Genomic DNA, 12,511 nt, shown 5'->3' on the forward strand with positions numbered 1-12,511 from the left:
AAATGGTACATATATTACCAATTCTCCAAGGGTATGCAAACTTTTGAGCACAACTGTATCCATCTGTCTCTGTCTGTCTGTCTATCCATCTCTGTCTGTCTCTTTGTCTGTCTATCTATCTCTCTCTCTGCCTGTCTGTCTGTGTGTATCTATCTATTTATCTGTCTGTCTGTCTGTCTATCCGGTTGCTAGGGAGGGTAGAGTCACATGGGGTAACCTCCTCATGGTCGCTATAACGTGGTTTGTTCTCGGTGGGGCGCGTGGTGAGTTGTGCGTGGAGCAAGTGGAGAATAGCGTGAAGCCTCCACACGCACTACGTCTCCGCGGTAACACGCTCAAGTCACGTGATAAGATGCGCGGATTGACGGTCTCAGACGCGGAGGCAACTGAGATTCGTCCTCCGCCACCCGGATTGAGGCGAGTCACTACGCCACCACGAGGACTTACAGCACATTGGCAATTGGGCATTCCAAATTGGGGAGAAAAAAATAAAATACATTTCACACAATAAATATTCAAATTGTTTATTTCTATTTGCTTTAAGCATGCAATAATTTGTATTTTTTTTAATGGATTTTCATAGTTTAATACTGAAGGTCTGGGGCTACATAAGACAAATCTAGACATAAAAGGCATTTAAAAAGTGTCAAATATAAATGAAGGTCTGGTGAAAAGTGTCCAATTCAGTTTTAACGAGACCTTCAGAAAACAAAAAGATAACAAGTTTAAATCTGCTCATTTTAATAAAGATCAACCACTGTGCTGAAGAAACACCAATATATGATACTGTATATACAATATAATCACACTGATATAATACTCAAACACACCATATTTACTCAAATCAGAAATAGTTTCTCCACAGATGAGCCTGAGATGGACTTGTTCCATATTAACTACAGAAATGTTAAGATTGTATTGTATTTTGTCTATTGATTCAAGCCTGGAAATGTAAAAACTCCCTGATATGTTCAGGTTTTCCTCGACTGTTGGAACCAGGAACAATGAACCACACCAGTGAGTAAAGAAATAAAATGCTTTTAACACAAAAAGAAATACAAATAACACTGAGAAACTGAGTATTTCAAGCTTGTAAACATACAACACTGTCTTACAGATGAACTCCTGTAACACTTTTTTGGTAAAGAAGAATGAAGATAAAACAAATCAGCTAAAACCTTCCAAAAACTACTAATGCAAAAATCCAGAACGCTCAAGCATCAGATTTATTCTCAGGTTCCTCTTTCTTTAGAAGTTCTCGTTTCTTCTCCAGGTAAAGGTTGTTCAGGTAGTCGTCAGGTGGGATACTCGCATCTCTCAGCTCCGCCATCACCTTCTCCAACCGCGCGAGCGTTCGAGCGCTCGTGACCTTACGACCCGTGATGTAAAGCGTGAACTGTTTGAAGTCCATGAGCTGACAGGAGTCCACATCACACAAGTTCTGCAGGTGTTCTGTTCGGTTCACTTTGGGGAAGAACGTGAGGCCGGACAGCCGCTCTAACTCAGGCAAACTCACCTGGAACTCGGTCAGCTGATGGTCAAAGCCGATCGGAGCGTTCGGAACCACAAACGCCCCGAGAGCAAGAGAGTCCGCAGATGAGTCCTTCTGTGCCAGGACGACTTTATAGAGGTGAGTGGGGACGGCGACGTCATCTGGTCCGATCAGCTGCACGAGTGAAACGTGAATTTCAAATGTTAGTATTTATGAAATCCACTGCTGCACAATGTCCAACAATACTGAAATACAAGCAAGTGCATACATTTAACTGGACACAGCGTCCTAAAAATGTGCCGTTTGAAACGTGATGCAACCAAAAGTGCAAGAACATCTTCTACATTGGACAGATTGATGAACTCGATTGTAAAATGCATTTCTGTGGACTGCAGGCCAGCTAAAGGTTAAAGGTCAATGATACTGAAATTAACTAAATATCTGGACTTCTAAAGCCACTTTTATTGAATAATGTTTTACTCGTCTACTACAATAATGTCTTTAATTATCTTTATAATATTATATAATATTTATAATTATGCTGTAATATTTATAATAATTTTTATTCAATATGTTTATGTTGAATTTTCTTTATTTAGGGGTCTTTTTCAGCAAATATTGATATATGTAATTCATTTGAATAATCGACATTACACGTAATTAAATAAAAAAAATAAAAAAATTAATTAACAGCCCTTGTTTAAAAGAACAAATTTGAAACCAATGATAAGTATTACAAAAAAAATTTCCTAAAGGTTAGTTCACCCAAAAATTACACTATTTATTTATTTTTTATTTTTTTTTTGGTCACGATTCACATTTGTGCTTGAATTATATTTATTATGTAATATTTATAATGATTTAAAATATTATATATTGAATTTTCTTAAAGGCCTTTTTCAGCAAATATTAATATATGTAATTAATTTGATTAATCGAGATGTCACATAATAAAAAAAAATATATTTAAATTAAAAAATAAATAACTGACAGCAATAGTTTTAATAATTAAATTTGAAACTGATCCTTGATGTTACAGCTAAAAAATAAATAATAATAATAATAATAATAATAAAAAAAGACATTTACTTGTTACAGCTAAAAAATAAATAATAATAATAATAATAATTTAAAAAAAAAAGACATTTACTAAAGGGTTAGTTCACTCAGAAATTACACTTATTTTACTTTTTTTGTTTAACAGTTTGACAGTAATGGTCATCATTCACATTTGTGATGAACACATGATGATTATTTATTATATAATATTTATCATTATTTTTAATATTATTTTTAAATTCTCTTTATTTATTAAAACATTTATATTTGCAATTAATTTGACTAAAAAATTATTTGACCAGCCTAGTTTTAATGAATAAATGTAAAACTAATGTTTAGTATTAGTTTAAAAAAAGACAAAATTTTCTAAAGGGTTAGTTCACCCAAAAATGACACTTTTTCATCATCTTTGAAGTTTGACAGTCAAAGTCACCATTCAAATTCATGATGAGAAAAGAGCTGCGTGAATATTCTGCTAAACATCAACTCTTGCATCCCTCAAAAATCATCCAAACAGGTCTGAAACAATGAGGGCGAGTAAATAATGACAGAAGTTTTATGTATGTGTGAACTATCCCTTTAACCAGGATTACACCGGACAACTCTGATGAAACTCCTGATCACAATGACAAGGCAAAACCAGACTGTTCCACAGTTTCTCAGTTCAGTTTTTCTCAAATATTCCCAAAATCCCAGTCGCCTCCTCTCTGCATAAGCACATAATTCCATGAAAATGGGAGGTGGAGAGGCACATTCGCTCTGTTCCCCGGAGAACCCCGTGTGTTTATATGGAGGTAACGTGACTTCTGTCTCACCTCATTTGCACAAGCTCTGTGCCTGAGGGCACCTGTCTGTCTGTCTGTCTGTCTGTGTGTGTCCAACTTAGACACGCTGGAAAACCAAATCTGACTGAAGCTGAATGGAGAATACCTGAAGAGCAGCAGTGACACCTGCTGGACTTTAGTGAGATATTTCTCAGAATGTGATGGAGCTTTTTACCCATTGAAAGCATCTTCATTTTTATAATATATCAGGATCAAGGTCAGTGTGAGAGAACCATTTCTTTCCCAATCGGGCTTGTGTGATGTAACATAAATGGCATATAAACAATGCAACATATAAACAAAGTAACAAACAATGCAACATATAAATAATGTAACAAACAATGTAACATATAAACAAATGTAACAAACAATGCAACATATAAACAATGCAACATAAACAAAGTAACAAACAATGCAACATATAAATGTAACAAACAATGCAACATATAAACAATGTAACAATGTAACATATAAACAAATGTAACAAACAATGCAACATATAAACAATGCAACATAAACAAAGTAACAAACAATGCAACATATAAACAATGTAACAAACAATGTAACATAAACAAATGTAACAAACAATGCAACATATAAACAATGCAACATATAAACAAAGTAACAAACAATGCAACATATATACAAAGTAACAAACAATGCAACATATAAACAAAGAAACAAACAATGCAACATAAACAAATGTAACAAACAATGCAACATATAAACAAAGTAACAAACAATGCAACATATATACAAAGTAACAAACAATGCAACATATAAACAATGTAACAAACAATGCAACAAACAAATGTAACAATGCAACATAAACAATGCAACATATAAACAATGCAACAAACAATGTTACATATAAACAATGCAACAAACAATGCAACATATAAACAATGCAACAAACAATGCTACATATAAACAATGCAACAAACAATGCAACATATAAACAATGCAACAAACAATGCTACATATAAACAATGCAACATATAAACAATGCTACATATAAACAATGCAACAAACAATGTTACATATAAACAATGCAACAAACAATGTTACATATAAACAATGCAACAAACAATGTTACATATAAACAGATGTAACAAACAATGTAACATATAAACAATGCAACATATAAACAATGTAACAAACAATGTTACATATAAACAATATAACATAAACAATGCAACATATAAACAATGCAACAAACAATGTTACATATAAACAATGCAACAAACAATGTTACATATAAACAATGTAACAATGTAACAAACAATGTAACAAACAATGTAACAAACAATGTAACATAAACAATGCAACAAACAATGTAACAATGTAACAAACAATGTAACATAAACAATGTAACATATAAACAATGCAACAAACAATGTAACAAACAATGCAACAAACAATGTAACATATAAACAATGTAACAAACAATGTTACACATAAACAGTGTAACAAACAATGAATCACACAAACAATGAAACACACAAACAATGAAACACTGTTTATATGCCATTTAATTTTCTGTGATGTATCATTATTACTGCACAGATTTAAAATAGTCACGAGATAGATACTATATCTAGCTGGCTAACAGATGAGGTTTTATCGAAATTGACATGATCGAGAATGACTTGTGAAAGTCGATAAACCTCAGTGAGAATACGTTGAAAATTATATATAATGCTTTTTCAGCAAAAGTGTGTTCATGATACACTGTAGCTGCCATGAAGTTAGATAACAGTTACTACAGCAAATTAAAAAGATTTTTATGGTAAAAGTCTCTCTTTTTTATTTTATTTTTTGTACAAACAACATGAAATTTTTTTTCTGGCACATATAAAAATATATTTAGCTAAAAATAAAATACATCACTATTTCTGGTGGAAAATATGAACTACTGACACGAGCTGACCAGCAGACAAAATGCTTACTGTTGAGCCCTGAATATAATTATTGTTTATTGATTTTTTTTATTATTGTTTTAATTAGCCTTTTATTTTTATGTTTATTATTACTATTATTATTTGTATTTATTTACTACTATTATTATTTTCACTTTGCTTTTAATGCGACACTTCGGTTTTATTTGTTTTTATAATATTTTTATTATATATATTTTTATAGTTTTTTTTTTTATAATTTTTTCCTGTGATTCCTTGGGTCAGGACGAATCGAAATGCCCCTGTCAAATTTTAGCTCCGCCTTCTAGACTTTCTGCACATATTTTTGAAAAAACCTAGTTTTTCGAACTAGTCCTAGGCCGTTTGCCCTATCAGAACCAGTGCAGAAAGATTCACCGGAGCCCCAGTATCAATAATCATCAAAAAAAAGTTTAGAAACTTTCGATTCATCGTTAGAACGCTACACTAAAACGTGGCCGTGGCCCCTTTTACTTAAATGGTCAAAACTCTTGAACAGAATGAGATATTTTCACCAAATCTGGGACGCTTATGAAGGAGGTCAGTCTGAGGTCACATGAATAAAATTGTGCAACTCAGCCACTTGGTGGCGCTATACCAGTGACAAACGTAAAAATGGCTCTAACTAAAGAACCGTTGGTCCGATCGACTTGAAATTTTGCATGCAGATTATTTGTCCAAGGTGCCATCAAGGTCTATGAGGACCTTGGCCAAACATGGCCACCATCGACCAATCAGCATTTAGCAGCTATTTGACATGGTTAAAAAAGGCGGATCGAAAGGAAACATGGCAGGTTTGTCTCTTGGCCCAAGAGGTCTGTGCAAAATTTGAAAAAAATTAAATAATCGCCACAGGGAGTGTAAATCGTTGTATAGACCGCTGTGTTTCACAAAGAAACACGTAATACATATCATATGATAGATCTCCTCTTTCTGAACAACTTTGCCTCAAGAACCATTGGCGTCAATCAAATCGCTCTTAAATATCTGAGATCCGTTCACCCAATCAGAACCAGCACAGAAAGTTTCACCGGAGTCCCAATATCAAAAATTAGCAAAACAAAGTTTGAACTTTCAATTTGTCCTCAAAACTGTACGCCAAAATCTGCGCGGCCACCTTTACTTTAATGGTTATAACTCTTTAACAGAATGAGATATTATCACCAAACTTTGGACACTTATGCAGGAGGTCAATCTAAAGACACATGAAAAAAACTGTGTCCCTATGCCCCTTGCTGGCGCTATAACAGACAGGAATGTAAATGCCATATCTCTGTGCTACCTCACCTGATGGTTCTAAAAAATTAAGGCACTTTTATCATTGTTTTAGTTGCTAACAGACTGTAATTAACACTTAATAAATGTCACAAAGGCCTTTAACACTTGAGCCCCATTAATTCCTGCTCGCAGCTCTATTTTTAAGCAATCACTTTAAGAATAAGAACGTTATGTCAATAATCTGGCATTCTAGCACATTTTAAGAAGCATTCTGAGAGTTTGCGGAGTGTAAATGCTCAAAGAAAAAATGTTATGTAACCAGACCTGAACAGGTAAGAAGACCGCTCACCTGGTAAGAGATGGTTTTCTTGCCGTCGTCTCCCACCTGTGGCAGCAGGAGAGGACCAGAGACGATCCACAAATCACCGAACCTCTGCGTCAGATCTCTGCAGTACATCTCCAACCTTACGACACATTCGCTTTAATCAACAGAGTTACACACACACACACCAAAACACCAAGCGTTTATCATGCAACACACCTGTTCCAGAATCCAGCGTTGTTTTCGTAGTTCTGTGGCACGATGTTGGACAGATAGAAGGTTTCTGCCATCGCTTGCTGTCCAGAGAGAACAGTCAAATTTAATATAAATAACACATCATCTATGGCATGCTTTAAATGGAAGTGCACACTGACGCAAGTCGTGGTTGACTATAGACACTCTGTATATTGACAGAACGAACTTTGGTGCACCTCAGAAATCTTGTTGTCACCGGCGGGCGCCATGTGACCTCTCGACCAGCCGCTGTGCAGATAGTCCTCGTTCCGCGCTGTGAACAGCTCGGGAATGTCGGGATCTGGTTTAAATTTGCAGTGTTTTCTACTGGCTTTACCTGTCAGAGATCAAACTCGCCGTCAGTCCGAGATCTTCAGTCGAACGACACTTTCACACATCAAACTGGAAACTCACCTAATAACCTCTGATCAGACAGATGCTCTGCCACCCATCTGGGAGTCCGGCGGGTCCGATCGTACGATAAGATGTGGTTGATGTAGAATCGAGTCTCAGCGCCGGTTTGTGGGAGGCCAAAGTGCTCGATGAGTCGATGGATGGGGCTTTCTGAACATCAGATATACAGTATATAACATGCAAACATTTTAATTTGTATTAAATGAATATTCCACGTTCAATACAAGTTAAGCTCAATTTGTGGCATAATGTTGATTACCACGAAAAATATTATTTCGACTCTTCCCTCCTTTTCTTTAAAAAAAAAAAAAGCACAAATCTGTGTTCCAGCGAGACACTTACAATGGAAGTCAATGGGGTCAATTTTTGGAGGGTTTAAAGGCAGAAATGTGAAGCTTATAATCTTATAAAAGCACTTACGTTAATTCTTCTGTTAAATCTTGTGTTATTTCAGCTGTAAAGTCATTTAAATCATTGTTTTAAGGTATTATGGTTTACAACGTTATGTTGTCATGGCAATAAAGTTGTAAGATTGGCTATAACTTTCCACAGATGTGGTTAGTAAGTGATTTTATGACAGTAAAATCATGTTAACACACATGTTGTTTACGTCTTGTATCTATACTTTTGTAACAGTGAGTATTTTAATGTTTACAGATTATTGACCCCATTGACTTCCATTGTAAGTGCCTCACTGGAACACACATTTTTGTTATTTATATATATATATATATATATATATATATATATGCGTGTGTGTGTGAATAACGTATATTGGCCAACATATATATTTGCCATTTTATACTTGTTTAACAGTTTAATTTTGGCAGTTTAAATGGCAAGTCCCACTGTGACAACTTACCCCATAGTGTGACAACATGCCCCGTAAATGGCGTCAACGTGTTTATTGAACTTTTTTTCATTGGCAATAACGAAAGAAATACTCTAGTTTGTTGTAGTCAATACTTTAAAGGTTTGTGTCTGCACAAAAAAGTACTTTTAAATTAAACCCACCCTGATCAATATTCACTGGATTAAATAGTGACAACCTGCCCCGGTCTCCGTTATTCATATCTGAATGTGCAGTACATTAGCTAATGAGCAGTTGTGCGTTATTTAACGTTTGCATTGAATATCATCATTGACGAAAGTGATTTAAAAAGTGATTTTGAAGTATAATAAATCAGTTTTACCTCTGTGTGTTTTCTGCTCTTCATGTAAATAGAGTTTAAGAGCTGCGATACATGAACCCGTGCTGAACACCGCGCCGAACACAAACCCGCTGATAAACCGAGAACCCATTATCATCACATCAGATCAATCACATTAATATAATCAGATCAGATCAATAAACATCACAATATACAACACAAACACACGTGGTGTAAGTGAAGAAGAGCGCGCGGCATCAACAGTGAGAGTTCATTATAGCGCCATCTAGTGGATAAAACCAACAACAGCGTCTGAAAACCCTTTACACACACGGTGATGACGCGCTGACGTCTTATTTAACGGTGCAAATTTAGCAACATTTTTTTATATTTGTAATTTTTAAATCATTTAGTGTAAATTTATAACATTATACTTTATTATATTACCATTGAATTTGTAAAAAAAACAAAAAAAAAAAAAAAAAAAACACGAGTTACCACTGATTCAATGAGGTCTCAAATGCAGCTGCTGAGGGAGTGACAGTATAATTGGCATTTTTCTCTCTTCTGATGGTCCAAATCCAGAACTCACAATTTTTTTCTCTTTTGGAACATTGTGGAAACGTAAAAGTGGAGAATTTCTTGCACCCTTTGAGAAAACGGGAATGCAAAAAAATAAAAAATAAAATAATAATAATAATTATTATTATTATATATATATTTGTTTTGCAGTGGTCTCCTATTTAACACTGTACAAGTTTACCCTGCTTTAGTTTACTTCTGCGCTCCAAACCCGGATATTTGAAAAGGGTCCAAAAATAAAATAATAAAATAAACATCAAGAAATCCACCATCAGAACTTATATTAAAAAAATAATAAATAAAAAACAAAAAAAATAAGTCTACCTGCATTCAAAGTGTATTTAAAGTACTGTCACATAAAAGACAAGAGTTCACGGACATGTTTTTGAGAAAATGGGTGAGCAAAATTAGTGAGCTTCTTTGAAGATTAATTGAGATTAAGGCATTTTCATTTCAGTTTAATAAATTCAAATTACTTTTCATATATTGTTATAGCCGCACTGTAAAAAATGTCTGTAATTTTAACGGTAAAGACTGTAAAAATGCTACAGAAAAAAAAAACGTTAATTGATTAACGAGTATTAACTGTAAAATATACAGTAAAAAATATATATTTTAAGTCAATACAGTAGTTTCTACAAAAAAAATGTTGTAAAAAGACTTTCCAGTATAATTAATGGTAAAAATGTACATTATGTAAAAGAGAGTACATGTACTTTTTACAGTAAATTATTGTTAAAATTGGCTTGAACATTGGGGGGGGTTATAGTGTGAAGAATTTACATGTTTCCATTAATCATGGTACAAATACTGGTTGGGGGGGGGGGGGGGGGGTTACCTCCTATTGAACACTATTGATGAACTTCATGTCATGTGCGCTTCTGTTATTTTTACGGTGATTAACAATACATTATAAAGTAAAAAAGCAGATTTTTACAGTTTCAGAAGGTTAATATAGTTTTTTTTTTTTTACTGTAAATGTAAGATTGTTGTTGTTTTTTTTGTTTTTTTTACAATGCCAGCGTGGTCATGTAAATTACAGTAGTTTAAAATGGTAAAATTTACAGGTTGCTCTGTAAAGTTTACATTTATACTGTATTTTTTACATAATTATTCTGGCAACCAGTCTTGTTTTTGTAAAAACGACAGGATTTTTTTTACAGTGAATAATCAGGCACGTGCAGAAGAGATGGCTCTAGGGGCTCGAGCCCTTTTGCTGAGGTGCCCCTCAAATGCCAAAAGAAAGCTTAAAGATCCAAATTAAATGCATAAAAATGTGTAAATATTATGCGAAACTTCAATGCATCAGTTACAGTATGTAATCATCACACTCCGGGTTTTGGAACGTGGAAGTAAACGAATGGGAGTGAACGGGAGATCACAGCAAATATTATTTTCACTTACCCATTTGCTCCAAGACCAAAAGAAAAAATCCACTATTACATTTGAACGACTTTCCAGAAGAGTTAAAAAAATAGATTAAGACAAATTTACTGTCACTCTCTCAGCAGCTGTAATAGAAACCCCCTCACAGCTGTGGAAATTCAGTTTTAAAACTAATTCCAGGGTAATATAACATAAAGCATAATGTTATAAACTTACACTCAATATTTAAAAAACGTATTATATGAGGGGTCTGGGTATCTCAGCGAGTATTGACGCTGACTATCACCCATGGAGTTCGCTAGTTTGAATCCAGGGCGTGCTGAGTGACTCCAGCCAGGTCTCCTTAGCAACCAAATTGGCCCGGTTGCTAGGGAGGGTAGAGTCACATGGGGTAACCTCCTCGTGGTCACTATAATGTGGTTCTCGCTCTCGGTGGGGCGTGTGGTGAGTTGTGCGTGGATGCCGCGGAGAATAGCGTGAAGCCTCCACACACGCTACGTCTCCACGGTAACGCACTCAACAAGTCACGTGATAAGATGCGCGGGTTGACGGTCTCAGACGCGGAGGCAACTGAGATTCGTCCTCCACCACCCGGATTGAGGCGAGTCACTACACCACCACGAGGACTTAGAGCGCATTGGGAATTGGGCATTCCAAACTGGGGAGAGCATTTTTTATAATATTAAAAAAAATAATAAATAAGGCGGAATCACAGTCTGTGAAAAAAGGTCTATAATATCTAACTAGTTCATAACTGTGCCCGTCTATAAAATCAAAACAAGATAATTGTTATTCTTTTCTTCCCCAATTACGAAACATTATGCATACTTTGGAATATTTGGGGAATACACTTGGAAAGGTAGGTGATACTGTTTTTTGTTTTATGTGCAATGTTCTAATGTTCTGATTTTAGATCTAAGTAGAACAGAACAGAAGGGAAATTTCTATTGGACCAGTTCTGCACACAAAAGTCATGCACACTTCGTAAAATAAATAAATAAATAAATACATAGATAAAATATGTCTGCAATATAAAATAAAACAAATACATTTAAACTATACTAGTAAAAAATGTAACAATAAAACAAGCTAAATTATTGTACAGAATAAATCAGCATAAAATGTTAAATACACTCAAAAAAAATATTCATTTACACATTGCATAATGCATGTAAATTAATGAAAATTAAAATATTTCGTTTTTAATTTGGTTTATTAAAGACTACTCGATTCAATTTTATGGAATTTTTTAACTGAAATGTGTCAATCTTTAAAACAGGCTAAAATATATATTTTTTGAGTGTATAATACATAATAAATAATAAAATAAGTGGAGAATGAGTTGTATTAAATCATTAATAAAACAGCACACTCTGAAAATTATTATTTGAGTTACGCATTTTAATTTAATGCACATTTCCATAAAATCTAACAGAGTTATCTTTAATAAAATAAAATGATTATTTAAAATTTGATTCATTTAATTTAGCTAAACATTACACAGTTAAATTAAGGAATTTTGTTATGAAATTAAATTTATATTTAGTAACATGCAGCATGCACGAAGTTCTCACAAATTAAATAAATGTGTCATTTCAGTCTTATCAGCAACTCCAACATCAAAGCTGGATGAGACAAAAAAAAGACAAGAGGATCTGATGATGCTTTATCAGTTTTTATTGTTTACTTTCATATACAAAAAGATAAAATTGCAATAATTCTTTCTAGCTTTTTTTTTTTCTCTACTAGTCGGGGTGCGGTTGTTTCACACTGGGCAAATACTACATTCATACTGGTTTATTCTGGCACCAATGCGGAGGAAAAACAGCCACATCCCGACATCTAGACAACTCTAGTCCAAACTCTGCATACTGAGCGCTAAAATTACCACA

The 12,511-nt window shown here is 34.2% G+C and overlaps 1 protein-coding gene across 1 annotated transcript; it reads right to left on the minus strand.

Moving 5' to 3' along the window:
* Positions 1-508: 508 nt before the first annotated feature.
* LOC127434627 (nuclease EXOG, mitochondrial-like) lies at positions 509-8,919 on the minus strand. Its single transcript, XM_051687499.1, has 6 exons — positions 8,694-8,919; positions 7,501-7,650; positions 7,284-7,423; positions 7,072-7,148; positions 6,880-6,994; positions 509-1,666 (listed from the first exon to the last, which is right to left on the minus strand). The coding sequence occupies exons 1-6, from the start codon at positions 8,806-8,808 to the stop codon at positions 1,214-1,216; spliced, it is 1,050 nt and encodes a 349-aa protein (XP_051543459.1). The 5' UTR covers positions 8,809-8,919; the 3' UTR covers positions 509-1,213.
* Between the last annotated feature and the right edge of the window lie 3,592 nt (positions 8,920-12,511).

The sequence above is a fragment of the Myxocyprinus asiaticus genome, chromosome 44, assembly GCF_019703515.2.
Source record: "Myxocyprinus asiaticus isolate MX2 ecotype Aquarium Trade chromosome 44, UBuf_Myxa_2, whole genome shotgun sequence".
Classification (NCBI taxonomy): Eukaryota; Metazoa; Chordata; class Actinopteri; order Cypriniformes; family Catostomidae; genus Myxocyprinus; species Myxocyprinus asiaticus.

Coding starts and splice junctions, on each gene's coding strand:
- LOC127434627 (XM_051687499.1), bottom strand. CDS start 8,808: ATGATAATGGGTTCTCGGTTTATCAGCGGGTTTGTGTTCGGCGCGGTG. Junction 7,651..8,693: donor AGAGCAGAAAACACACAGAG/GTAAAACTGATT, acceptor TCTGATGTTCAG/AAAGCCCCATCCATCGACTC. Junction 7,424..7,500: donor GTCTGATCAGAGGTTATTAG/GTGAGTTTCCAG, acceptor GATCTCTGACAG/GTAAAGCCAGTAGAAAACAC.